Here is a 27,996-nt window from a genome sequence, read left to right on the forward strand (position 1 = left end):
GCGGCCCCGCCTTCTTCCCCTCCGCGCTGGACCAGCCACGCGACCTGAGCCCCTGGCGGCCGGGCTGAGCTGCGGACACTGCGGGCGGCGGGAGCCCATTGGTCACCTGGGCAGAGGTGAGTGGCTCCGCCAATCCTTTCCCGGGAAGGGGCCAGGCGGACCGTGAGGGTCTTGGAGTGGGAATGCAGAAAGCGTGCTGCCTGGAGGGTGAGGGTCGGTAAGGGGTGAGAGAAGCACTGAGGAGGGAGAAGGGTTACAGAAAATAGGGCAAAGTCACTTTTTTTCAGTGACTGATGCCGGGGTAAAAAGACACTCTGAGTTAAGGTTTTTCAGTGGGTCAAGATCCTTATTGCTTCACCTGTGGCAGATTTGCCACCCCCCAAAAAACAAACAAACAAACAAAAACAAATGGAGGACAAACTCCTGGGACCTGGGGGTAAAACAGAGTGATATAATCATTATATTTATGTGACAGCGTTAAGGAGAATCAAAGTACACTGCCGAGAGAGGAGAAAGGAAATTTCAAAACCTCCACTTTGCCTTTTGTGTCTGTAACAAGTTATAATAAGGGAACCCGTTAGTCTCTGAAGTGGTGGGAGTGCCTCCAGGTCTCCCTCCCGAGCATTGCTCCGGAGCTGCCAGCCAGAAAGACGAAGCCACTAGCTCACTTTGGGAGCAAACCTCACTCGGGTTTGGATAAAATTTTCCCTTTCTTAGGAAGATTTTCTGTCCCTGCCTGTCTCAGGAGAGGACTCCGGAACAGCCGGGAAGAGCTCAGGTATTGTCAATTTCCTTTTCATTATACACATTTTCAGGTTGAAGTTTGTGGATTCACCATCCATATTCCTTTAGAGTTTTGATTTTAAAAAGCCCTTATGTGGGTATACCAATGCTGCTTTCTAGCTGAACAAGGGAATTACCTGCATCCCGCTGTTCCTTTCTATGCTTGTCTGTGGAAAAGAAGATGCAAATGTTGTCTCCAACCAGACACAGTTATTTGTAAGTTTTGTAACCGGATGATCACAGTAGCGAAAGTGGTCGTGTGATTAATTCTACATTAAATTTTAAGTTGGGCTACATTCTGATAACAATTCCGTTATCTGCATAGGAAGATACAATTCAACACCCGTGTTGTTTCTAGCGTAGTTTATGGCCAAGGGATGGTTGCTGGTAGAATCCTAAATAAATCATTCTATTCTAAGGAACATTGAGATTTTAAATTATGAAGGTCACATTTCTTAGAAATGCATAGTAAAGATTTTTATTGCAACCCTGTATATTCTGAATTGCAGGGGAAAATAAGGTTTGGATTCCCGGGCTGGCCCCACATGTGGGTTGCAGATAACATTTTCCAACAAGCTGAGCATATTTCTTCACTGGTCATGCTCCCCCACCCCCATGGCTGACAGGAGGAGGAGAAGGGACCAGGGAAACAGGCAGAGAGGGATGTGCTGAGCAGAGCAAAAGCAGACAGACAGCACAATGCCTGCGAGGGCTCAGCGCGCCCACCACGGTGCAAGTGCAACGCTGGGGGCTTCTAGGCAGATGCTGTTGTTTATGGTCATTGTTTGGCGTGAAATGTGCAACGTGCCTTTTTTTTTGGCAAGGTTGAGGGACATATTAGAAAGAGATTTATTCCGTCTTTCAGTGGATTATTACAGTTCATAAAAGTGTTCTTGGCCCTGGCTAGTGTAGCTCAGAGGATTGAGTTCGGACTTGTGAACCAAAGGATTGCTTGTGTGATTCCCAGTCAGGACACATGCCTGGGTGGCGGGGCAGGTCCCCAGTGGAGGGCTCATGAGAGGCAACCACATACTGATGTTTCTCTCCTTCTCTTTCTCCTTCCCTTCCCCTCTCTCTAAAAATAAATAAGTAAAATGTTTTACTAGAAAAAAAGTGTTTTTGAAGAAGGTTTAATAAAATGAAAACACACATACAGGTCAGAAGAAAAGCAGGTTTACAGTGGTTCATATGGAAAATCATACAATAAATAAAAATACAAAAATAAACTGTCATGTACTCATAACTGTAAAGCTAATTTTGCCACATCTTGTCTTATACATTTAATGATTAAAAGTGTTACACAATTTAGCCTGATACACACACATATACACAGAAAATACACAATGTATATAGAAGGCTGGAAGGTGTAGAGAAAACTTTTAATGCTTGTACTTGGGGGGTGAGAATATAAGTAATTTTAATTTTTTTCTATGTATTTACAGCTTCCAAATTTTCTATTATGTACATGTATTAGTTTTATAACCAGTTTTTAAAAGAACTAATGTATAAACTGGAAACTATCCCTATGTATTTTGGTTGTCACAGTGTCTTTATTTTGGTCTTAATTTCCTCTGTTTAATGACTCCCTAAGTAATAGGATTTTCTGCTTTTCATGAACAAGTGAAAAGCTATCCAGGAGTTTTCACAGCAGTAAATACCCCACTTGATCACAAAGCTCCAGGTGAGGCCAGCATCCACTATGGCTCTGTACAGAGTTCGTTTTACTGTAAAAGTTGTAAACAAAATTGGCCACTTAGGACCCTTCTGGAGGGTCTCTGATTAGCAGAGTTACTGTGTGTGGCTGTACTGGGACTTGGCTCAAACCATAGTTATAACTCTGAGTTGTGACTTTTTTTTTCAGGATGAAAGTGAAAGGTAGCAGAATCGTCTGCTTCCTGGTGCCCGTTGCTGTGATCTGCCTGGTGGCCGCCCCCGGGGGCAGGGCTTGCCCGAGGCGCTGTGCCTGTTATGTGCCCACAGAGGTGCACTGCACGTTTCGGTACCTGACCTCCATCCCAGACAGCATTCCGCACCATGTGGAACGTATCAATCTAGGGTGCGTGAGAGTCCTGTCCTGTCTCCTTCTTAAAAAGGGATTGTCCCCTGAACACTTATGACTTTGGGAGATTAACCACAATGGTAATAAACTTTCTTTTCTGAAATGAGTACACGAGGATCTTAAGTTTGTTAGGATGCTAGGAAACGTTAACTCAGACTTTTATTCTGAGAAAGTGCTTCTGGCACCTTAAGTCACCCTTGGTAGGGGGGAGGCCCAGGACTATGGAACAGCTTCATTCTGGCTGCCTTTGTGCTGCAGGGTAAAACAGTAAAATAACTCTTGTTAGGAATCAGGGTTCTGTTATACCAGTGGGAGGTAACAGGAAGACTAGGAGTGTTCTCCTATATGTAAAAGATGGGTGAAAATGGGTGAAATCCTTTTTGAAGCCCTTGGGCTTTTTTCCATACAAACTGACTTATTTAAAAGGTTTTTTAAAGTGCATACCTAATTAAATCTAGTGAAAGTTGACTACATTTTAAAAGTTCATAAAAAACACTGTGTGAACATGTGTATTTGAACTTAACATCATTTACTTGAGATTTGTGAGCCAATGGCCCCTATGTGCCAAACACAATGGATGGGACTGGAAATTCAATGAACAAGACTTACATTCACTGCTAGAAGCTATAATTAAAAGAAGAAGACAGATGTGCATTCAGTACAACTTAATAAGAACCATAACACAGTAAAGGAACTTAGTAACAATCACTGATTATAATGGCTATCATTCATCAATTGTGTGCTTACTAGGGCCTGGCATTTGGCTAAGCGCTCTTCATGCATTCATTCATGTAACCCTCATAACCCCTTTGGAGTAGGTTCTGTTCTTTGCATTTTATAAATGGAAAAACTGAGGCACAGAAAGGTCACTGATTTTATTCAGAGTCACTCCTAGTACTTACTACCAAGTGCCTAACTTCATAATCATGACCAAACCACTTGGCTTCAGAGCCCAGGTTCCTTGACTGCTTTATACTGATGAGTCCCGCCCACCCCCCAAGAGTGATGGGGCGGAGGTGAAAGAATGGGCTGGGTCCTAATTGCACTCACAAAGAGAGGGGGATGGAGTCACAGCATTCCAACCTGGGGGAACAGCATGCTCCCAAAGGTTTGAAAGTGAGAAGGAATGTGGTATGTCCTGGGAGAGAGAATAAGGTGACTGTAACTACACTACAAGAGCTGGGTGGAGGGTAAACCTTCTGATGAATCTCAACAATATTCCAAGCATTGTATTATCTTCTTAGAGCACAGGTAAAACAAGAGAGGCACTGATGTGTGTGTGTGGTGGCCGGGGGTTGGGGGGGGCTTTGCTTTCACACTTGAACTTTAATTGACATGCTCAGTTTACACCTAGAATACCATTTGCATTTCAGGTACAATAGCTTGGTCAGACTGACAGAAACAGATTTTTCGGGCCTGAATAAATTGGAGTTACTAATGCTGCACAGCAATGGCATTCACACAATCCCAGCCAAGACCTTCGCGGATTTGCAGGCCCTGCAGGTGAGACCTGGTGGGAAGGGGCAGATTACGGTAAGATATTCCTCCCATAACGGCCTGTTCCTACAGCATCCCCAAATCAGCATTCTGTGAATTAGAAGCAGACATCAAGGGAGAGTGTCAAAGAACCAATTTCTTAAATTCAACTGTATGTAGAAATTGGAATAATAAAAGAATTCTAAGGCAAGTTTTCTCACGCCTCAGGCTAATATGCCCAGTGATTACTAATCCTTTAAAATTTAATCCTAAAATGCTGCTTCTAGTCATGTTCATCTGAGAAATGAATGTGGTTCCTAACAATAATTGCCACCTTAGAAGTTCGCTTTCTATACAGCAATATACTTTTTTCAGGTTCACTTTGTTTGTTTATTTATTTATATCCTGGCTTGTTCAAAAATCTTTAAAAAGTGGTAGAGACTTCCAAGAGTGTGTCACATATTGTAGGAATTCTCCCTTCGGTAGGCGAGACAAAGCAAGGCCAAAGGAGTCGGAGGGAAAGCAGGAAGGAGCGCAGGGAAGCGCTGGCCCAGGGAGCGGCGCCGCTGCTGTGCCAAGTAGGACTGGGGGTTATCTGGAAGCTCACAAGTCCTGATGTCTATAATTTTTATACATAAAAATTAATAAAGCTACGTTTCAGAAAAAGCACAACCACAAAACTTGCTGGCTTAAAACTTGCTGTCTCCCGTAGCTTCTGATAAAAAGACAGCACAATAAAGTCAGTTATATCCTTATAAAAGATAAAATACCAGTGTGCATAGAGCCTTTTGACAACATACCAGGGCTCAGTAAGGCCACAGAATTCAGTCTAGTATGGGGTTCTGTTCACTTGGCTTAATCAGGCTTCATTTGGAATCAGGCTTTATTTATGTGTTCAGAGGACTAGATGGAATACATATCCTTCATGAAATTCTCCACACATTTATACTCTTGACCAAGTTTGAATAGATATTGAGGACCACTGAGTTTGATTTATTTCATTTTTAGAGAGGGGGGAAGGAAGAGAGAAAGAGAGGGAGGGAAACATCGACCCTGGCGTATGCCCTGACTGGGAATCGCACTGGGGACCTTTCGCTTTGTAGGACTGTGCTCAATCAACTGAGCCAGGCAGGTCAGGGCCAGGACTACTGACTTGGAAATTGTACTCCCAGGTAATATTAGAGGCAAAGCTCTTCTATGTTGCCAGTGTAACTGTTTTTGCTTATTAGGGAATCAGTCATTCCAGAAAAGCACACTCTCAACAGAGATGAGAGATTAGGCTGAATCAGAAAAAGTGATGAGAAACCATTGTTTTTACTAGCATTTCTTTGTCTTTTCTTTTTGGGAGACAAAGTGTGTTTAACTAGTGTGTTTAACTGCAGAAGAAATTGAAGAATACACTATTGAATTATTCAAATATTATTTTAATTTTAATTCAAAGTAAATTAAAATCATATTATTCATAATAGCCCAAAGTGGAAAACAGCCCCAATGTTCATAAAATTATAAATGGATAAATAAAATATGTTACATGCATGCAATGAAATACTACTCAGCAATAGAAAGAAATGAAGGGCTGATGCATATAAACATGGATAGGTCTTAAAAATGGTAGGCTAATTGAAAAAAAAGCTAGACATGAAAGATCACATATTGTATGATCTCATTTATTTTAAATAATGAGAATAGGCAAATCCACAAGAACAAAGTAAATAAGTGGTTTTCTAGGGCAAGGAAACTGGGGAAAACGACTTCTAAAGAGTACCAGTTTTTGCTTTGGGGTGATGGTCGCACAACTTGGAACCGTGTATTTGAGATCAATGTAGCACCATCCAGCTCCAGTAGTTGCCAGCACATACCACACTGTCTTACAAGCACGTTCACTCCCTTGCTTTCCATTTCATTGTGTTGTTTGGAAACAAACCCATGAAATTAGAACGTTTCATCTGTAAATACTTCAGTACATATCTCAAAGTTAAGGAATCTTGACTGAAACAAGACACAATCACTGCATCGGATTAGTCTCAGCACATGTTTCATTGACACGCTTCTCCCTTTTGTGATAATTCCTTTGACAAAATAAATGTTCTTTTTATTCTCAGGTCTTAAAAATGAGCTATAACAAAGTCCAGAAACTTCAGAAGGATACGTTTTATGGCCTCAGGAGCTTAACACGGTTGCACATGGATCACAACAATATCGAGTTTATAAACCCAGAGGTTTTTTATGGACTCACCTTTCTCCGACTTGTGCACTTGGAAGGCAATCGGCTCACTAAGCTCCATCCAGATACGTTTGTCTCTTTGCGCTACCTCCAGATATTTAAAACATCTTTCATTAAGTACTTGTACTTGTCTGACAACTTTCTGAGGACCCTCCCTCAAGAGATGATCTCGTACATGCCGGATCTGGAAAGCCTTTATCTTCACGGGAACCCCTGGACCTGTGACTGTCATTTAAAGTGGCTGTCTGACTGGATGCAGGAGAAGCCAGGTATGCATACTGTTTATTTCTTTGTCCTAATGCAATAGTAGCACCCTGCCTGGATGTGCTTATCAGTAAGTGAGAAGGCCAAGGTAATGCAGGTGGGGAAAAAAGAAGTCTAAGTAATAATTCAGATAACAGACTCTCTTTATTCTTTCATGAATTAATTGTTCGCTGTTTCAAAGGGTAGCTCTCTGATCACCATTCCTGACTTTTGGCAAAATTACAAAGTAAGAAATGTTTGCCTGTTACACTTCCTTACACCATGAGCCATAAAAAAACCTTCCCTCCTCTTCTCAGTATTCACTCAATATGCAGTTTTTGGAGCTCTAAGGTTCTGTGCTAGGTGACGGAAGTGCTAAGGGCACTGTCTCTGCTCTAGTGGGTGACAGATAAGCAAACAGACCATCAGGGTATGAAATGTCCTTTGACAGGGAAGGTAGAATTTACCATGAAAAATGCAAGATCCATTCCATCAACAAGAAGTTATCATAAATCTATGTACAGGAGACCACAGAGAACATAGGGATCCAAAAAATGAACAATACAGATTAAGGTCCTTGCCCTCATGGAGCTTATATTCTTATGGGAAAAAAGGGAAAACAACTAATTACATTGTTAATTACTAAAACCTGATGAAATAATTATTAAATTAAGTCCTTATGATAATGACCAAAAGGAACCCTTTGATTTTGTCATCAAAGGGAATGGTTGGTTTCTTTGGAAAGAATAATGGGAGCTGGGTTGCCTTGTGGGAGGCACTGGGGGTGGGGGCTGGGGGCACAGTCCACTCTTTAGAGAGGTTTGGCGTGAAGTGAGGGAGGAAGGTGGCAGCTAGATGGATATGTGCAGTCAAACAGGAGAGAGACTTGAACATGTTCAAGGTGAAGAGATTGCTGATAACATGAAAGCACTGCAGATGGAACAGATCGTCAACTGTGCAAATCCCCTGAGAAGATGGTGAGGGTGAGGGGGCAAGAGAGCCAGCCAGAGCCGGAGGGGTTTTCCTCAGGAGGCAGGATTTAAAAGGTGCACTAGGTGGACACAAAGGCAGGACAGGTCCTAGGGCTGGTGGAGGAGACCAAGAAAATTTGTGTCTGATGCCTTTTCCTTCCTCCTTGTGGGAGGGCTGACTGAGGGAGGTGGTAAGAAAGGGTCAAGGTCGGAAGCTTGAATAAAGTGAAAAAAGTTACTGTTGTGAAATATATAAATATGTATTGTACATATATATACACACACACACAATCATATATGTATGCATATGCATATGTATGTAGTCAGTTAATATAAACACTCAAAAGTTAATCAAAAAACATTCACTGAACACTGTGAGGTATATTAGGCCCATAGACACCCTCTTTGCTTTCCGGCAGTTTAGAATCTTTTAGGTGAATATGCTAAACACATAAAAAGACAATCAGGCTATGAATGAAAATCATCAAATACTTACCCTGAATATTTAATTCTATAGAAGCTGAAACTCCGTAAAAATTACTCTGCCTTGACTACAGAGGAGAGAAAGTAGGCTGGGGCATACACGACGCACCAACAGGTAAAGAAGGAATGAGAGAGAAAGAAGCAAGGAGGTAACACACTCTGCTTGACATTGTGTGAGATGCTTTCTCTTTAATCCTCACAACACTCCTCCATTTCCAGATGAGGAAACTGAGGCGCAGAAAAGTTAGGTATCTTGGACTAGTCCTTTAGACTCTTTAGGCCTCAGTTTTCTCACCTGCAATATAGGAATAACAATAATTGGAAAGAATACTTAAAATAATACATACAAAGCACTGAGCTAAATGTATGACACAAAATAAGCAGTCCATAAATACATTTTATTTTCTTGCCCACTGAGGTCAAACAGCTATAAAAAAACAGAAATATAAAAAATAGAAAAAACAGAAATATAAAAAAACAGCTCAAAAGTCTAGATCTTTTTCTAAAATCGGGGCTTTATACATGAAGTCAGACAGCATAAGCTTCATGGAAAGGGCGATGAAGGGCCCCGTTTGCCTGGCATAGGGTCAGCACAGCCTGGCAAAGTGTTCTGAAGTCCACTGAGGCAAGTGCTGAATGCAAGGCCAAAATGTTTGTATTTTACCCTTTAAAAAAAAGAAAGATTTTATAGGGAAGGATTTGGGACAGCTTCCCACTAAGATGCATTTTAGGAATCACCAATCTGTGAGCAGTAGACAGGGTGGACCTGAGTGGGGAGAAACAGCCCTGCTGCTAGGAGGTGCTTGGGATGGTGGTGTCTGGGGAGTGACAGGTTGAACTGTGAGGTGACCACGCCTGAATGTAGCCTCACAGACATTTAAAAGGCAGTAGGGATTGAGTTTCTCAATTCTTTCAAATGCCATGGAGAGATAAAAGAGAATGATGAGTGAGAAAGAACTACTGAATTTTCATGTGATTGTTAGCTGGATTACAGGGGGAAGATGGTGAGCAAATAGAGGAAACTTATCTGAGAAATGTAGCAGTGAAAAAAATAAAGAAGTAAGAGGATGCTCACACTTTGTATACTCAGAGAGAAAATGAGTCTGTTTAGTTCCTACAGAGTGTCGAACCTACTTGCCATTTTGCTAGTTACATGCTTGGGTAATAAAATCAGGCTGGTATATATTTTATTAGCAGCTATCATTTCATCAGGTAGAATATACCACTGGAAAACATCAATTATTTTATGTACTAGTCAAGGGATTGTCCTACTGTAGCCCACGGGCCAAATACAGCCCTCACCAAGCTTCTGTAAATAGTTTTATTGGAACCCAGTCACGCCTAGTTTGTACGTATCTATGGCTGCCTTCGTGCTACAGCAGTATAGTTGAGTCGTTGGGTCAGAGAACTGTGGTCTACCAAACCCAAACTCTTTACCATATGGCCCTTTCCATGAAAAGTCTGCTGACTTTGGCCTAAAGAACAGGACTTGAGCTCCTTAGCCTGGCATGCCAGGTCTTCCCAGGGTACTCCTTGCCTAATTTTAGCCTTGTTTCCTTCCCTCCCAATTTGCAGCTACCCTCCCACGCCAGACACACCTACCCTGTTTTACCACCTGCACCCTGCTGCTTCCCAGCCTGGAACACCTTCCTTCCTTTCCTGCCTGGTGGGCTCCTGGCCAGCCAGCAAACTCTGCTCAGCACTCCCCTTTCTGGGGAGCCAGGCTGCCCCTCCACCTGCCCCATCCCTGTCAGAAGGATCACTCCCCACTTGTGGCTGGCCCACACTCCTGTTCTTGAATGGACAACATTTTATTATATTTATTTGCATTACATGTCTGTTGCCTTTCCTAAGTCTAATTTATCTATCCTTAGACTCTGGTATGTGCCTAGAACAGAGTAGGTCTCAGTAACTTTTGTTAAACTAAGCTTTTATCACTACATAGCCATTTTGGTGGTGAATACAAATGCCTGCCCCTGTCAATCATCTTAATATGTCCCAAAACTGCATGTGTATATGTATATATATACAATATATATGGATAAATATATATCAAATTTTCTTTATGGCTAACATCTTTAGCCGTGTTTAAATAAGCAGGTGTTCTCCTTCTGACTGAGAAGCCTTGACGGTAATCCTACAACACTCATGGATCAGTCCCATCAACTTGTTTTTCGGAGTGCGTTTCATCTTGCATTGCGAGAGACCTGACAGCTTCTCGTGCCTTCAGTTGCCTTACTCGGTGTGTGATGGGTAGTTCGTGGGCACGTACCTCCATAGTCAAATGTAGCACAGCCTCATCTCTTTGTGTTCTTCAGCTCTTAGGTTCCAAAACGCACCTGGGTTGCTCTTCCGTAAAATACATTTGTGGCCATTTCTCTGATAAACATGTTTCATACATATTAAATTTATGTCCTGCTGCTTGCTGTTTCCATACCTTTCTGCATATATAGTAACTTCTTGTTTAATGCCAAAGCATAATGTAATCTTAATAATATATTTTCACTGGTAAGTGTAATGTATATAGCACCAATGGTGCATGTAACTGAACTGACGAGAAAGCACTGTCAGTAAGTGACGGCATTTGATGTGTGTGGGCAGCGAGCGGTAGCTCTAGCAAGACGGCCAACTGTTTGGCTGCCACTGGAAAACACCTTTAATTGTAAGACTTCTTAATTCATAAAAAATATGGCATCAGAATTAGGCCTGCCTCCCCGCCTCCCTACAATCTTCCCTGAGCATCCATGGGCCAGGCCTGGGGACATATAGATGAACAAGCATGGAGCTTCAGCCTTGTGGGAAGACAAACGACTAGACAAGTCATTGTAATCGTGGGTGACAAAGGGTAAGAGAAGTGGGAGGTACCAGAACGTAAGGCGGGGAACCCACGTGGGAGAAGGGCTGCTCTGGCTGGGCCACGAAGGATGTAATTAGTGGGGCAGTGATGGAAGAGGGCGCGTCAGACAGCAAGTGTATGGGAAGTGGAGCCTGATAGGGCATGGCAGACTTGGGGGATGAAAAGCATTTCTTTGTGAAACCTAGAGTGATAGAGGGATGGAAGTGACATGATCAGGTTCGCGTCTGAAGCAAAACACTGGACGGCAGGGGCCTGCTAACTCTGCTCCAGGTGTTAGCAATAAGCATACCACGATGTGCACCTAATTCTGTGACAGGTTTTAATTAAGCCAGGAGTCTGCCATGTTCTCTGCTCTAGCAGGGTCTGAGCCCTGGGTATTGCTAAGACCGGAAGCAGGCAGACCTGGTTGGTAAGTGGGGAATTAAGAGCCCCTACATGCATGCTCAGGGGTCTTCAGGATGGTCAGCTACTCTGCAGAGGTTTGGACTCTGGAATTTGCTGGAGGAAGCTGAGTGGCCAGATCTCTGTGGCTTGACTTACTGCACTAACTACATACTGAAGGGTTTGGGGTCCTCAGTTAGAGGGATTTGAGCCTTTGAGAGGACTGTGCACATGTGGGAAGGTGATGTGACCTTGTCCAGCCACTCTGGCAAATGAGCTCTGCTAAGAAGATAGTCCTCTCAAAGCAGTTTCCAGGGCATGAGATGGGAGCTACTACATGGAACAGCATGTGAAGTCCCTGGCTGCATTTTATGTAAAGTAAAACTCTGTACCCCTTACCAAGTAAGGGAGTGGGCTTAAATTTTAAAGGGGGGCTTTAAATAGGGGGCTTCTGTGATTTGGAAAGGCTTAGGCTGTTCCTAGTCCTATGTGGCTTTCAGGCTTCAGAGTTCACCAAAATGTCAGATCTTTAAAGGGCTGCCCCAGTGCTTGGGTACAGCGTTCTCTCTCATTAAACCTGATCCTCTCCCAATGAGTCTTTGCTTACCTCCATCAATCCAGCTACCAAACTCATGCTGTGTTTTCCTCTCTCTTCCACTTGGTCACCCTCTGTGTTTGGCCAGATCCTCACCTCCTGCTGACTGGTTCTATCTACCTGCTTCATTATTTCCTGCATCCGTTTCTCTCCATTCCTATTCAGACTAAGCTAGACCAGGTCAAGATATCTTGTAATTCAGTTATTGTACTTTTGGATAATGGAAAGTAACTTACTTGGGTTTTTAATGATATCCAAGGACTTGTAAATGATAATTTATCAAACAGGTAATCTTTTGAAGGACAATAAAGTTCTATGACTCAAAACATAAAAATGAACAAATAGAACTAAATGACTGTTAATACAAGTGACAACATAAGCATGCCATTTAGTCAGGCACTTTCTACAAGACTGACAAAACCTTTGTGTCTATGAATATAATATTATAACAGGATATATAGACAGTATGTTTTTTAGAAGTCAACCAAGAGACAAAAAAAGCAGGGAACTTTCTATTAAACACTAACATTTCCAAAATGTTCTTTCAAATTCCAATACAAGCTATTTCTTCAAAATGCTCAAATATTAGTTCATGAAGAGACCAGAATTAACAATAACTAAGTTGTCATTTTTCCTAGATATAATAAAATGCAAAAAAGACAGGAGTCCCTCCAGTTCTCAGCAATGCCCGCTGTGCATGGACCCCAGGAGCTCGAAGGGCAAGCCCTTGGCCACAGTCCCTGCTGCAGCTTTCCTGTGTGTCAAGCCAAACATCGATCCAGCTCTGAAACCGAAGAGCCTGACTATTTTGGAAGACGGCAATTCTGTGTCCATCTCTCCTCAAAATTTCATGGCACCCCTCGGCTCCCTCATTTTGAATATGACAGACCAGTCTGGAAATGAAGCTCACACGGTCTGCAGTGTCCAAAAGCCCTCAAGGACATCATCCATTGCAATCACTGAAGACAATGATTACATCAGGCTAAATACATCATTTTCTACATTTCTGGTGTGTAACATAGATTACAGTCACATTCAGCCAGTGTGGCAAATTCTGGCTTTATACAGTGACTCTCCTCTGACACTAGAAAGGAGCCACTTGCTCGCCGATACACCACAACTCCGCTACCGATATAAACAGGTGGCTCCTGAGCCTGAAGACATCTTTACCAACATAGAGGCTGATCTCAGCGCAGATCCTTCTTGGTTAATGCAAGACCAGATTTCATTGCAGCTAGACAGAACTGCCACCACACTCAGTACATTACAGATCCGGTACTCCAGTGATGCTCAAGTCACTTTGCCAAGGTCAGAGACAAAGCCAGTGAGACACGAATGGACCATGATTCCCACGGATAACAACATTAAGCTGGAACACACTGTTGCGGTTGGTGGGACTATCAACCTCGACTGCCCAGGCCAAGGAGACCCCACCCCACATTTGGAGTGGCTTCTAGCTGATGGGAGTAAAGTGAGAGCCCCTTATGTTAGCGAGGATGGAAGAATCCTAATAGACAAAAGTGGAAAACTGGAACTCCAGATGGCTGAAAGTTTTGACTCAGGCATATACAACTGCATAAGCACCAATTACGCTGATGCAGATATTCTCACCTATAGGATTACCGTGGTAGAGCCCTACGTAGAACCCTATCACGAAAATGGGGCTTCTCATACTGTTTCTGTTGGTGACACACTTGACCTTCCATGCCATTCCACTGGTACCCCAGATGCCTCTGTTAGCTGGGTTCTTCCAGGAAACACTGTGCTCTACCAGTCCTCAAGGGAGAAGCAGATTCTTAATGGCACACTGAGAATATTACAGGTCACGGAAAAAGACGAGGGTCATTATCGTTGTGTTGCAGCCAACCCATCAGGGGTCGACTTTCTGATTAACCACGTTTCAGTCAGAATAAAAGGGCCAAGCCCAGTGGAACCTAATGCAGAAACAGATGGATCTGGATTTGATGAGCCTAGCCCCATGGTGCACCCGAGGGACCCAGCAGTTGCACACTTCCCTACACCTGCTTCCGAGGGAGGTGAGGCTAGAAGACAAGTGTTGAGCACAAGTAAGAAGCACAACTCTCAAGATGTAATGCACCAGTGGCATGGAGATTCAACAAACCACCGTTTTAGGGAGCATAGAAGGCAGTTCCCTCTCTCTGCTCGGAGAATTGACCCCCGACACTGGGCAACACTTTTGGAGAAAGCTAAAAAGAAAACTATGCCACAGAAGCTAGAAAATACCACAGCAAGGCCACCTCTGCTGGGCACCCAACTCCTGAAAACACCTGGTGAGGAAGCAGACTCTTCAGGCATGTTCCCTTCAGATGAGGAGTTTATGGTCCTGGCAACTAAAGTCCCCAGTGTCCCAGCAGGGACAGTGTCTGATGATTCCAAAAAAACATCTGATAGCCCTGTGGCAATTACAACTACTGGTACTGAAGTCTCCCCAGTTGCCAGTCCACACACGCTACCACCTGAAAACCCAACGGATTTCAAACTACCCACTACTATTAAAACTATAGCCATGTCAAAGAACATAAACCCAACCACATCAAGCAAAATGCAAGGCACAAACAACCAAAATTTAGCCACTGCCCTTCCTCTACTACCTGAAGCAACTCGATTTCAGGGTGCTGAGGGCATGGGGAGGAGAAGAGAGCATTTGCAAAGTGCACCCCCAATAACAACAGGCGTGGTGACCAAAGATGTCGAGACCCAAATACTTAGTAGTGTTGATAGCAAAGCTGATGAAAATGTCATGAACGGTCAGCAGATGCCTGTAACAGCAGGCAGTGTCCCCAAGAACAATCACTTCCATTCTCACATTACACAAAGGCTTAGCACCGCAAGGCTCCCTTCAGGCTCACCCAGTGCTGCTCATTTTCAGTTACAGACTCCTAGAAACAGTACCACTAACACCCCATTGTCCAGACGCTTTGTCAGACGGAGGAAAATTTGGGGAAGGGGGCGAGTTATCAGCCCATATAGAACTCCAGTTCTCCCACGGCATAGATATGGCTTTGTGAGGCCAGCCTCCAGAGGTTCTTCTGCAGGAAGCACCACTGTGCTTTCTGCCACAGAGCTCAGTGCAGTGTGCCCGTCCTGTTCTCTCATCAGAGAAACGGTCACCACTGCGGGAGCAACCTTGTCTTTCCCCAGTTCTTCCCCCATCACCCTCCCCAAAGCTGACATTGCCAGAGTCACAGCAGAGTCTACAACTCCTGTCTACAATTCACCATTACTATTTAACAACAAACCAAATGTACATACTGAGAAAACAACACTCACAATAAAATATTTCAGTGCTGAAAGCACCCCAGTGATGCCAACTGGTGCAGTCGGGACTCATGCCCCGACATCTGTAACTATGGAAAAAGCTCAGAGAACAAATATTAGTTACCCCAGTGTATCTAACATTAGTGAAGCTAAAAGAGATTTAATGATTATATCGTCACTTCCAGTTCCCGCCACCAAACCATCTATGCCTACAACCATGGGCATTACCAGATTTCCAAGAAGGAAAATTCCCTGGCATCAGGTCTCGGTGAATAACCACCCTCAAACAAACAGGTTAGAGAATCAGCATATATTTGGTTCACAAAAAAGCACAGCCACGGTGCTTCCTCAAGTATCTCCTGCTTTACCCACAGGTAAAGTTTCCCCCTTTCGCTTCATAGCACACTCAGCAAATGTGATGCAAAGTCCATCTATAACACTGGCTACAACTCACCAGGATACCACTAAAACACGCAGTATTGGAAGTCTCTCCACAATAAAGGAGCTGCCCTTTCCACCCATGTACCCTACACTCCCTAGTAGCTCAAGAGAGGAATCAAGTACCCCCTTCACATCAGAGCAAGCAGCCACGCTGACAATGCCTACTGCCCCTGCATCTGTCACTATCAATCACACCCAAATGGGCAGGCCCAGGACAGGAAAAGTGCAAAGCAAAAAGGAGCCTCAGGGCAGAGATGACCCGAACAGCTCTCCCAGCCAGAGTCCTGGCTTCACCACACACCCTGCTGTGAGGCTCCCTATTCCAGCTGCAGCAGAAACTTCAGACAAGGCCAGTGTCTCTGCTTTCACTCATCCTGCCCCACAAAACACAGGAAGAACTTCAAGCACAATTGATCTTTACCCAAGAACACGTAACAGGACAGATGTCATTGAAGACCCACCCCAAGATACTACTCAGACTTTGACGAGCACGGCTGCTTCTGAAGCCACTTCGTCCACCAAACTCCAGCAGAGGACCACACCTAGAAGCACAACCATTGGCCATTCAGCGGTGCCAACTCTCCTGAGCAGCAGGGCCACTCCAACGCCAGCCTCCAGCACCCCTCCCTGGAATAACGAAAGTACAGTTACTAACAATGTGACAACTCCTGTTTCCTGGATGCTGACAAATACGACGCTCAAGCTGCATGAACCCTCAAGGCACAACGCCAATGCACAGCAATTAGCTGCAGAGCTTGCAACATCTCCCAAGGCTCATCTAACTGCCAAGTTCACAGTTGGAACCACCTCCTTTATCTACTCCAATCTGTTACATTCTACTCCTATGCCAGCACTAGTAACAGTTGAACCACAGAATCCTAAATCAACTCCTCTCTGGTCAGATCACTCTCGGCGTGAGCCCCACCTGGAAATTGCTCAAAAAGGCAAAAAGCCAGGCGTGAGCATGCTGCCCACTCTAGGCTTGCCAGAGGACACCACTCATGCCTCAAACGGGGAAATTCAAACAGCTGCAGAGAATGGCTTTGATAAGACACAGGTTCAAAAAATAACACCTTCTGAACTCCTTCCCTTTGAGCCTTTGTCTAGGAATTTGTTTGAAAGGCCCAGAATAGTTGGAGGAAAGGCGGCGAGTTTTACGGTCCCGGCTGACTCAGAGGCCTTTCTTCCCTGCGAGGCTGTGGGAAACCCTCTGCCCACCATCCACTGGACCAGAGTCTCATCAGGTATTTAAAAGTTTGTCTTCTTTAGTTATGAGACAAGGGATGGCTGTGTTATATGTTTCAGGGTTACACATCCAAAGAATCAACACCACTTTCTAACTTCCTCAAGATAAAAAAATTTACTATCCTCATTTGACATTTACCACGTGGCTTTCTTGCTCATTAGAAGGTTTTAAACCATATATCATTTAAAAAAAACAATGTTTTGAAAGCAGATCCAAAAAAACGTGATTTGAATAAGAGGTCATTGTCATTTGTTGAGCCATCGGGCTTTTAAATTAAAGCTATGGGGATACAAAAAATCCAGGAATGATTTTAGCAATGTGAAGACTAGGTATTCTAACTTTAAATATATTTGTTCTCAGTAGCCTAATAGAAAAATGGCTTTCCACTTGGACAATTTGTTTTCTATCTAAACTTTGATGACCTATAGCTATACATTTCTTTCTTCTATCAGGACTTGATTTGTCTACAAGGAAACAGAGTGGCAGGTTCCAGGTGCTCCCCAATGGCACCCTGTCCATCCAGAGGGTGGGCATTCAGGACCGTGGACAGTACCTGTGCTCCGCATCCAATCCATTTGGCAAAGACCACCTTCATGTCACCTTGTCCGTGGTTTCCTATCCCCCCAGGATCCTGGAGAGACATACCAGAGAGCTCACAGTCCATTCTGGAAGCACCGTGGAGCTGCAGTGCAGAGCTGAAGGCAGGCCGCGGCCTACAATTTCCTGGATCCTCGCAAACCAAACTGAGGTCGCAGAATCATCCAAAGGGAACAGGCAGGCCCTGGTGACAGCTGACGGAACACTGGTCATCCACAATCTCAGTGTGTACGACCGGGGCTTTTACAAATGCATGGCCAGCAACTCCGCTGGCCAGGATTCAGTGCTGGTTAAAATACAAGTCATCGCCGCCCCACCTGTCATTCTAGAACAAAAGAGGCAAGTGATTGCAGGCACTCGGGGTGAGAGTTTGAAACTGCCCTGCACTGCAAAAGGGACTCCTCAGCCCAGTGTTCACTGGGTTCTCTCTGATGGCACCGAAGTGAAACCGTTACAGTTTATCGATTCCAACTTGTTCTTATTTTCGAATGGGACGCTGTCTCTAAGAAACGTAGCCTCTTCTGACAGAGGCACTTACGAATGCATCGCGACCAGCTCCACAGGCTCGGACAGAAGGGTGGTGGTTCTCACAGTGGAAGAACAAGAGACCATCCCCAGGATAGAATCTGCATCCCAGACATGGAATGAGGTGAATTTTGGGGACAAATTACTACTGAACTGCTCGGCCATTGGTGAACCCAAACCCAAAATAATCTGGAGGCTGCCATCCAAGGCTGTGGTCGACCAGTGGCACAGGTAAACCCCACCTTGGTGTTGAGATGACCTTCTTTATCTACTTAGCTGTACAACTTCTGCAATGGAAAGTGAGACGGTACATTTTAGAGACCAGTTTCAGAGAGCCCAGACTCAGCACATAAATGTGGTTCTCTCTAGAGACTGAATTTTTTTGAGATTAATATAAAATAATGTAAACTATATATATAACCAAGCTTCTTACATGCCTAACTCTAAAGGCCAACTTCTTATTGAGTTACATAGTTAATGGCAGAATAAGAATCTCCTTTGTTTTGATAGTCGTGACAGTTTTAAAATGTAACTGTGTAAATATATTCATAATTTCTTGATGGAGAGAGAATTTTTTCAATTCAGTGAAGGTTTTGGAGAGACAGGCTCCAACCATTATTTGAGGAGACTCTTCAAAGTCTCCTCAAATTAAGCATTTTGAATTTTAGTATAATCTATACTTACCTGCTTCTATAAAACTGCAAGGCACTTTGAGGCACAGGATGAAGAACGGCACAAAGGCAAAGCGGGCAGGAAGGCCCCACATGGGCACTCTCGGACCCACGCCCTGCCTCTCGTGTTCGCTGTAGGCTGACCAACACTGGCCTTCATCCAGCTTTCTGTAGTTTGAGCTTTGAAAAGTCACAATTCTGGCTTATGAGTTACTCATTTTTGCCATTTGCATGACCTTACGCAATGATTTTTCTATGACAAAAATGATGGGAATAATTATATTTTACATATTTGCTTTTCATTAATACAAAATACCATGCAGGACACATTGAACATACTGGATATGAATCTGTATTTCTGCTGATAAGCTGAATAGGTTTTTTAGTGTCGCACTGTAAGTTGGCGTCGAATGTTATTAATGAATTTCATTTGTGATTTTTAATTCAAATGTTCATTTTCAAGTTTTCCAATAAGGCATCAAAATTATTTGACCAAAGGTTAATTAAATTTAGATATAAAATGAAAAAAATACTGAGCTACGAAATGCAAAGTTTAGAAATAACATGTTAGTTTACTATATGTATGAGTCCACTTTCGGCATCAAATATTTTCAATGCTTTATCAGTTTTCGTATTTAATATTATAATTTCAGTATGTTTCTTTTTTTGTCTTCAAATAATTATAAGCATTTCATTAATAGTGAATGCTAGTTCTCTTTTGTGAAATTAAAGCATTTAAATACATTACAAGGCACATGGGGATGCATCTTAAACGAGGTCCCATGGATTCTGATGCCGGCGATGGGGACACACATTGAGGACACGCATCGGAGAGCCACTGACTGCCTCTACTGCTGTGGCTCTCCGACTTGGCTACCCAGGAGAATCGCTTGGAAAGCTTGGAACCCAAATGCCCAGGCCACACTCCACCCCACTTAAGTCAGAAATTCCAGAGGTGGGACCCAGACTGCATTATTTTATACTACACAACTGATTTTAATGTGCACTCACGGTCGAGAATCAGTACTTTTGGACAGGACTAGGCAAAAATGATAGCAGGTGGCAGTGTAGCGTGGTGCAGAAGACAGGGTTTGAGAACCAGCCCTGTGACCTGAAGTGACACAGCCTCTCTACATATCAGTTTTTTAAGCTGAAGGGTGAGGAGCTACTGAAAGATTTAAAAGTAAATGCAAAGTTCCTGGCAGTCCCCATCCCTTTATTAAGCATATCTATTATGATTTTTATCTTGGCTTACATACCAGAAGAGTCTCTTGCATACTTAAAAAATAAAATTAAAAAATAAGCCACCAGCAGGTTTTGTAATGTTCTACTACAATACTCTCCATACTTCTTACATGTTTGCTGGAGAATAAAAGATGACTCGAGACTGTTTGGCTTGGTTAGCAGTTATACGATGGACGACTGTCCACACTTTTCTCTCCAGGTTCCCTTACCTACTTAGTTCACGATACCAAAAAATTAGAAGAAAAACACACAGATTTTCATCTGTTAGGTGTTCTAATCACGTTTTTACTACCTACTCAATTTCCACTGATCTTTCTGAAAAACTAGATTTAGTTTTAACAGGAAATACCTGCCATCTGATGACTCCCGACGATCACGGCAGGCTGGGTAGTTTGCTTCAGGGAGCAAAATGGAGTTCTACACAGTTCAGTGCAAGGACCAGAGTCACTTCATAGCTGCCTGCGAAAGGCAGATGCTACGGCAAGCTTCCAGGAAGTCTTACACTGGCATTTTCTCTCTTTATAACAAAGGAGAACTTATTTTTTTTAATCAAAAAACCCTAAACATTTGTTACTAATATCTCCCTAAAAAAGTATAATCTGGTGCCTTTTCTAAGTATGTATGAAAGTTCTTCTTTACTGACATATTACAGTACGATCATTTGATACGTAAAATGGTCAAGAAAGTCATGTGTACAGGACTCCAAAACTTCTAGCATTTTCCTCACCACTATAATTTTAATTTGTTTACTTTTCTTTCAAAGAGGGGAAGGGAGGGAGGAAGAGAGGGAGAGAAACATCAGTGTGTGAGAGATATAGGTTTGTCTCTTATTAGGTCCCTAAGTGAGGACCTGGCCTGCAACCCAGGCATGTGCCCCCGACTGGGAATTGAACTGGTGACCTTTCAGTTCACAGGCTGGCACTCAGTCCCCTGAGCCACATCAGCCAGGGCTACCATTATAATTTTTTTAAAATTCACTATGTAAAGGAAATCCATTTGAAGTCCATCTTAGAAATACAATTTGTTTGCACTAAATTGTACCTAGTCAGTTAGATAATTTCATCTTTCAGTAAATGGTTTAGAAAACAGTAAATAAGCTAGCACTGATTTTAATTTTATTGCAACAATTTAAGAAAATATCCATAGCGCTAACCCTATATCAATAAGACAACTCTTCCCCCCTGCCCCTTGCTAACAGCTGCACACTCACGTCATTCTCTTCTCTTCTTAGAATGGGCAGCCGAATCCATGTTTACCCAAATGGATCCCTGTTTATTGGATCAATAACAGAAAAAGATGGTGGTGATTACTTGTGTGTGGCAAGAAACAAAATAGGGGATGACCTGATACTGATGCATGTTAGCCTGAAACTGAAACCTGCCAAAATTGATCACAAGCAACATTTTAAAAAGCAAGCGTTTCATGGGAAAGACTTCCAAGTGGACTGCAAGGCTTCTGGCTCACCAGTGCCTAAGATATCTTGGAGTTTGCCGGATGGAACCATGGTAAATAAGGCAATGCAAGCGGATGACAGTGGCTGGCGTACTAGGAGGTACACTCTTTTCGACAACGGGACGTTGTACTTCAACAGAGTTGGGATAGCAGAGGAAGGAGCTTATACGTGCTATGCCCAGAACACTCTGGGAAAGGATGAAATGAAGGTCCACCTAACAGTAGTAACAGCTGCCCCGCGGATCAAGCAGAGTTACAAGGCCAACGTAAGAGTCCAAGCTGGAGACGCAGCTGTCCTGGACTGTGAGGTCATTGGGGAACCCACACCGAAAATATTTTGGCTGCTACCTTCCAATGACAGGATTTCATTCTCAAAAGACAGGTACACAATTCATGCCAATGGGTCTTTGTCCATCAGCAAAGCCAAACTGCTCGATTCTGGAGAGTACTTGTGTGTGGCCCGAAATCCCAGTGGGGATGACACCAAAAGATACAAACTGCAAGTTGTGTCCAAGCCTCCATTAATCAATGGTCTGTATACAAACAAAACTGTCATTACAGCCACAGCTGTGAGGCATTCCAAAAAACACTTTGATTGCAGAGCTGAAGGGACACCATCTCCTCAAATCACGTGGATCATGCCAGACAACATTCTCCTCACAGCGCCGTACCATGGAAGCAGAATCACAGTCCACAAAAACGGAACTTTGGAAATTAGAAATGTGAGGCTTTCAGACTCGGCTGAGTTTATCTGTGTGGCTCGGAATGAGGGAGGAGAGAGTGTGCTGGTGGTCCAGCTGGAAGTACTGGAAATGCTAAGAAGACCAACATTCAGAAATCCATTTAATGAAAAAACAGTGGCCCAGCTTGGAAAGTCCACAGCACTGAACTGCTCTGTTGATGGAAACCCGCCACCTGAAATAATCTGGATTTTACCCAATGGCACACGATTTCCCAATAGACCGCAAAACTCTCAATATCTGATAGCAAGCAATGGGTCTTTTATGATTTTTAAAATGACCCGGGATGATGCAGGAAAATACCGGTGTGGGGCAAGAAATAAAGTCGGCTACATTGAGAAATTAATTGTGTTAGAAATTGGCCAGAAGCCAGTTATCCTTACGAATGCATTAGGAACAGTTTACTGCATCGGTGGAGAGTCTCTGTCACTGCACTGTGTGTCCGATGGAGTCCCTAAGCCAAACGTTGAATGGACTCTACCAAGTGGTCAAGTAATAGGCAGGCCTCAAGTTAGTGGGAAATACATATTGCATGAAAATGGAACCTTAGTCATCAAAGAAGCTATGGCTTATGACAGAGGAAACTATATCTGTAAGGCTCAAAACAGCGTTGGCCATGCACTGATCAGTGTTCCAGTTGTGGTTGTTGCCTATGCTCCCCGAATCACAAATCGCCCACCCAGGAGCATCCTGACAAAGACAGGGACGGCCATTTGGCTCCAGTGTGTGGCCCTGGGAGTCCCCAAGCCGGAAATCACATGGGAGATGCCTGACCACTCCCAGCTCTCAAAGGCAAATAAAGGGAGGACACATGGAATTGAGCTTTTTCACCCCCGAGGCACCCTCGTCATTCAGCATCCTCGAACCTCAGACTCTGGGATATACACATGCACAGCAAAGAATGCACTTGGCAGTGACTCTGCAATGACTTATATGCAGGTAATCTGACATGAAACACATTTTTTGGAACAGAATCAACATCTGGACAGTTTATTTTTTGGAAGAAGTTTAATCAAAGGCAGCCATAGGTATGTAAATGAATTTTAATACATTTACAATATTAAAGTTATCATGGACATGCAAAAAAAAGACTTGTAAATAAACGCATTATGAACTGATACTGAATTCTTGAATAAATCTCAAAGCAAATTTTTAACTTAAGGCACTTTTATTTTGCCAACAAATAACAATGAACATTAAGAGAAACTGTCCACTAGAAAACAACAAATGGCTGATGTACCTGAATTCTTCACCAAATGGATTTCCCTCTTTCATGACCAGTTGCCTAGTGTCCACCTCCTCTCAGTGTTACAAGCATGGCACCAACAACAGAAACAACGGAAAAGAGCAGATTTGCAGTGTTGATGTAAATTCGTCATTTTAATATATAAATATTTTGTGGTTGGTTTATAAATATTTTACTAAAGCCTACCGAAAATAAGCACTGAGCTCTTTTGATCAAGATTTACATTTTGTGCACACTGAAAATTTTCACTGATGGGGAATACAAAGATGTTTTAATGACTGCATTTAAAAATAAATGCAGGCTACCTTTTCCACATGGAAAAAGCAACCTAACACCTGTACATTATAAAATGCCAAAAGGGGGTTGATTTCATCTTTGTCCAAATAAACCCATTAAAAAGGTTTTTAAAAACACAATGAAACTTCTCTATAACTTCAAAAGCTAGCTCAGGCACCCCCAGTTTGGAGCTGTTACAGGAAAGGGTTCTGAGAAGGGGTCGCTGCTTCATGAGCATGTTACTCCGCTAAGGGGCAATCCTGTATGGGCAGGTAAGTGTCTGGGAAGCTCCAGATATGATCATAGCATGAAGTTTCACTGTACTTAAGTTTCTTCGACCCTACACAGAATGCTGTCTTTTGTGATTTACTGGATTTATTTATATTGCATGATTAACTCAGCCTGAATTAACTTGGGGTACATGATGATTCATCTTTTCTAATTGTGGAGGCTGGGATTTTCTAAGGTAATTTCTCCACCATCTATTCAAATATTCACCTACTATTTAAGAAGAATTGTAGAAACCTTAATAAGTGAAAAAGAAAAAAATGCCATAGGTCTTGCTCAGCTGTCTCAGTACACAAAACTGAGAACTGCTAGCCCTTGTCAATCATTTTGGACATTGTGTTCATCACACCATTTCCAGCTGGCCCCACCTAAGAGGGGGCCTGATTGCTACTGTCTCTGACGTTGGGATCGTGTGGCTGCAAGAAGTCAAAGGATACTCATTCTAACAGCGATCTTCCTCCACTTCTGGGCCAAGAGGAGTGAATTAAATGACATATGTAACTCTTCTAAGAACAGGCCTGCAGTGTAAACAGGTAGGTCTAAGGGCTCTCATATCCAAATCCACTCTATTTCAGAGTCTTCTCTTTAAGGGGGTGGGAGTTCCCATTCACCCTAAGGTAATTTCCTTTCTATTTCAGGAAGCAAATCACCAAGTTCTGTCAAAGGACAGGGCTTTCCCTTGTGATCATTTAATGCAAGTTAATGCATTTGCTAAAAAAAAAAAAAGAAGAAGAAGCCTCTTAGGATAGAGGGTTAAGTAAGAATTAATATAAGAATTGATTAAAATTTCTAGTTGCCATCTTTAAAATGCATAGGGGAAAACCGGTTTTAGTTTTTCCCTCAACTTTCCACAGAATCTCTGCAGCCTTACCATGACTTAGCTTCCTCACCTAAAAAAGAGGGACACACAACAACAAACGCACACCCACAGCTTTCAAGTGCAAATGATTAATAAATTAATTTCACTGACTTCTGCAAATATAAAGTGCATACAAATGCTATGCGATTTTAACACTCATTCTTGAAACAGTATTACTGCTGTTTGCAATACAGAGCTACAGAAATATATGGTTCACACTGAAAACTGACATTTTAAATGCCAACGACTTTTAAAAAACAAACAAACAAAAAAACAACCAAGACGGGACATGACTCACTCACTAGGCACAACATTCGCAATTGGGTTGTTTTGCCAAGGCAGTCATTATATGGATACATTACTTGAAGAAAAATAGACTTGTGAACACTAAGGATGACTCTTAAGAGGGAAAAAGTAAAACCCTGATATACAAAACCAGCTGAAATGTAACAATGCATTTTCTGAAAGGAGATAGAATATGTTAATTTAGTGAAAAGAATGCTCTTTAATGTTTTGGCAAAGTCTTTTCCAGCCCAGAGTAAACATGAAATGAGTGGGCTGGAGCGGCAGAGTTTCACAGTGTACAAAGCAGTCACAGGGACGCTGCCACAGCAAAGGAAGCGGACACACATGGGAGGTCGTTCGCATGAGTCGAACTCTGCAATGAGTAACTCACCTAGGAAGATATAAATTATTTATACAATGCTTTGCAAAAGAAATGATCGACTAAAGTTGTACTGGTTACATTGAAAAAAAGTAGTTCTACATGGTTTGCTCAGTACAGACAAATCTATTCACAGTTTGGTGACTACGTAACATGTAAAATCATATGGCAAAAGAGAGTGAATTAACAGACAACATGGGAAAAAATCCCCCACATATGTTTTAAAATGCCCTGCAATTTTCACATTCAAAATTTTATGCATCTAAATCTAAAAAAATATTATATGGAATACTCTTAAGTTACACAAACTGATAATAATTTACTGTCTCTTTTTACTCTAATAGGAGCAAATTACCACATACTTGAACAAAGTTAAAATAGTTACTATTTCTTTATAATAAATTTGATGTATAATTTACTTTACTTGTGCTTTTTGCACCAGTTTATAAATACAGTATATGCAATACACAACCAAGAGTGACACCAATATTAATAATTAAATTCAAAATAGCAAATACTTACCATACAAAATAAACAGCAAATACATCTTTTAAGAAAACCAGAGCCTCTGGACTCGGAGGCCAGATTCTCTGGAAACCACGTCAGATTGGAGCACTGTGGAGTCTCAGGCCCGCTGCGAGACTGTTTCTCAAGTTGGCATAAGGTTCAGGAGAACCAAAAGTGGACAGTCATTTTTGCCAAACCCAGCAATAAATAATTAGAACAATTCCATCGTGGTTCATTTGGGCCTTTCTAACCTACAGGCCACCCCTCCACAAAGTCTCTAGTTAGTGATCTGGCCACTGCACACTTAAGCACAGCTACTTCTGATGGGCTTCCACATGTCTTAGGGTGGCTCTCATAGAAGCCTCAGTTTAAGTTCTTGGTCTAAGAAGGTTAAATACTAAGCAACAATCTGTTTCAGCACCTTTTGACCACAACAAAAGCAAAGAAAAATCCTACATAAATAAGAACAAAGTTTATAAAGTGCTTATGAAATTACAAACATTTCAAATTAGAGTGATGCGAATAAATGTCCATTTCACCATCAAAGGTGAACGCAGAATAAATGGGTCACTTTTCAGTCCAGAACTGACATGCCTTTCAAATCAGTAGTTTGGTCCAGCACAGTTTGAAAATGAAAAATAATTAATGGATATATAAATATTTTATATCTACCATAATTCATTCTTTCTATACCTATGAGATTCAAAAAAGCACCAGTTTCAAAAAGTCTGCTCCCAAACTTCCTGGAGTAGGCCCATATGGTACACATTTTTAAGCCTGCTTTAATGCTGAAAGCAACAAAACCAAACCACGCCTCCTTCTCTGCCTTTTGTTTAAACACCTTTGTACAAAATGTAGCATAAAACAGAAGAAAACTTCGAATAAGTGAAAGAACAAAGGGGCATTTCTAAAGATGACTACTGCATTGAATTTGATATTCTAGTTTTCAGTGCGAACGTAAAACGCCTCGTCTTGTCCCCTTCCCGAGTCAGAAGTGTGGAGGATGCCCATAGGGAGTCACTCCTTGCTGTGGCTGGTTACCTAGTGAGAAAAATAAATCCAAATAAAATTGTAGGTGCAAACTTGTGCTCCAGATAGATGCCACCCCTCCTTGTCACTGTTCTCAGTCCCAGCCTGACTGACTGGCCAGGGATCAGTGCTGGCCTGGAGACCCTAGGGGCATTAGCATGGTGGCTGAATTCATTCTGCAGCAGGGCCAGCGCTACACCCAAGTCCCGCCCCTGCCCACACACCGGCTCGGATGAGGGCGTTCAGTCTCTATTTCTGAACTGAGAAACAAGTCAGTACTCACATACAAAAGGACTGTAAGTATCAGAAAGCAGTGAAAGTTCTCAGGATTTTTATAAAAGCACAGTGATAGTTTTGCATAAATATGAACACTGTAAGAGCTTGAAACTGGGTAATTTTCTGCAAATGGCCAAAAAACATAAGAAAGAATTGTGCACGAGTGTATGCATGCACCAGAGCAGCTTTGTGTTGACTCAAGTGCGTGCCTATGTACATATCTGTGTGGGAGCATGCACCCACACGCACAGCAAAGTAAAGAGCACACACAGCAAAAGAAACAGCTACTGCCTGAACAGCTCTGGTGGGACTATTCACACCCAGAGGCCCCAGTCACATGGTCCATGACAGAAAAGGAGCCCTCTGGAATTGTGCTGCGGGCGGCTCAGCTTGGCTGTCATTAATTAGCCAAGGAGGTGGGCTTAACGGCTAGTGTCAGGCAGCAGGGTACACACTAGAGCACTTCGGAGGCACTGCAGGTGTGGTTCCAGACCACTGCAATAAAGCAAGCACCATGATACGGCAAGTCATGACATTTTTGCAGTGCAGGGTCTTGCCCTCCATTTGTAAACCTATAAACTGC

General features: G+C 42.7%; 2 protein-coding genes across 6 annotated transcripts in view; one reads left to right on the forward strand and one right to left on the reverse strand.

Annotated features, from left to right (window-relative positions):
• The first annotated feature begins 50 nt into the window (after positions 1–50).
• On the forward strand, positions 51–23,371 carry IGSF10 (immunoglobulin superfamily member 10). Its single transcript, XM_037061799.1, has 8 exons — positions 51–116; positions 718–778; positions 2,645–2,839; positions 4,216–4,345; positions 6,421–6,811; positions 12,711–17,036; positions 17,491–18,391; positions 21,308–23,371. Exons 3-8 carry the CDS (start codon positions 2,646–2,648, stop codon positions 23,214–23,216), a joined length of 7,851 nt encoding a protein of 2,616 aa, XP_036917694.1. The 5' UTR covers positions 51–116; positions 718–778; position 2,645; the 3' UTR covers positions 23,217–23,371.
• MED12L (mediator complex subunit 12L) overlaps positions 23,259–27,996 on the reverse strand; it is a 320,705-nt gene continuing 315,967 nt past the window's right edge. For all 5 annotated transcript variants that reach the window (XM_037061801.1, XM_037061803.1, XM_037061804.1 and 2 more), the window contains one exon: positions 23,259–27,149. In XM_037061801.1, coding sequence (XP_036917696.1) covers positions 27,097–27,149 — 53 coding nt within the window. In that variant the 3' untranslated portion in view covers positions 23,259–27,096. The remainder of the gene's footprint in view (positions 27,150–27,996) is intronic.

This window comes from Sturnira hondurensis, unplaced genomic scaffold (genome assembly GCF_014824575.4).
Source record: "Sturnira hondurensis isolate 20B ecotype Veracruz unplaced genomic scaffold, ASM1482457v3 Scaffold0013537, whole genome shotgun sequence".
In the NCBI taxonomy this organism is placed as follows: domain Eukaryota; kingdom Metazoa; phylum Chordata; class Mammalia; order Chiroptera; family Phyllostomidae; genus Sturnira; species Sturnira hondurensis.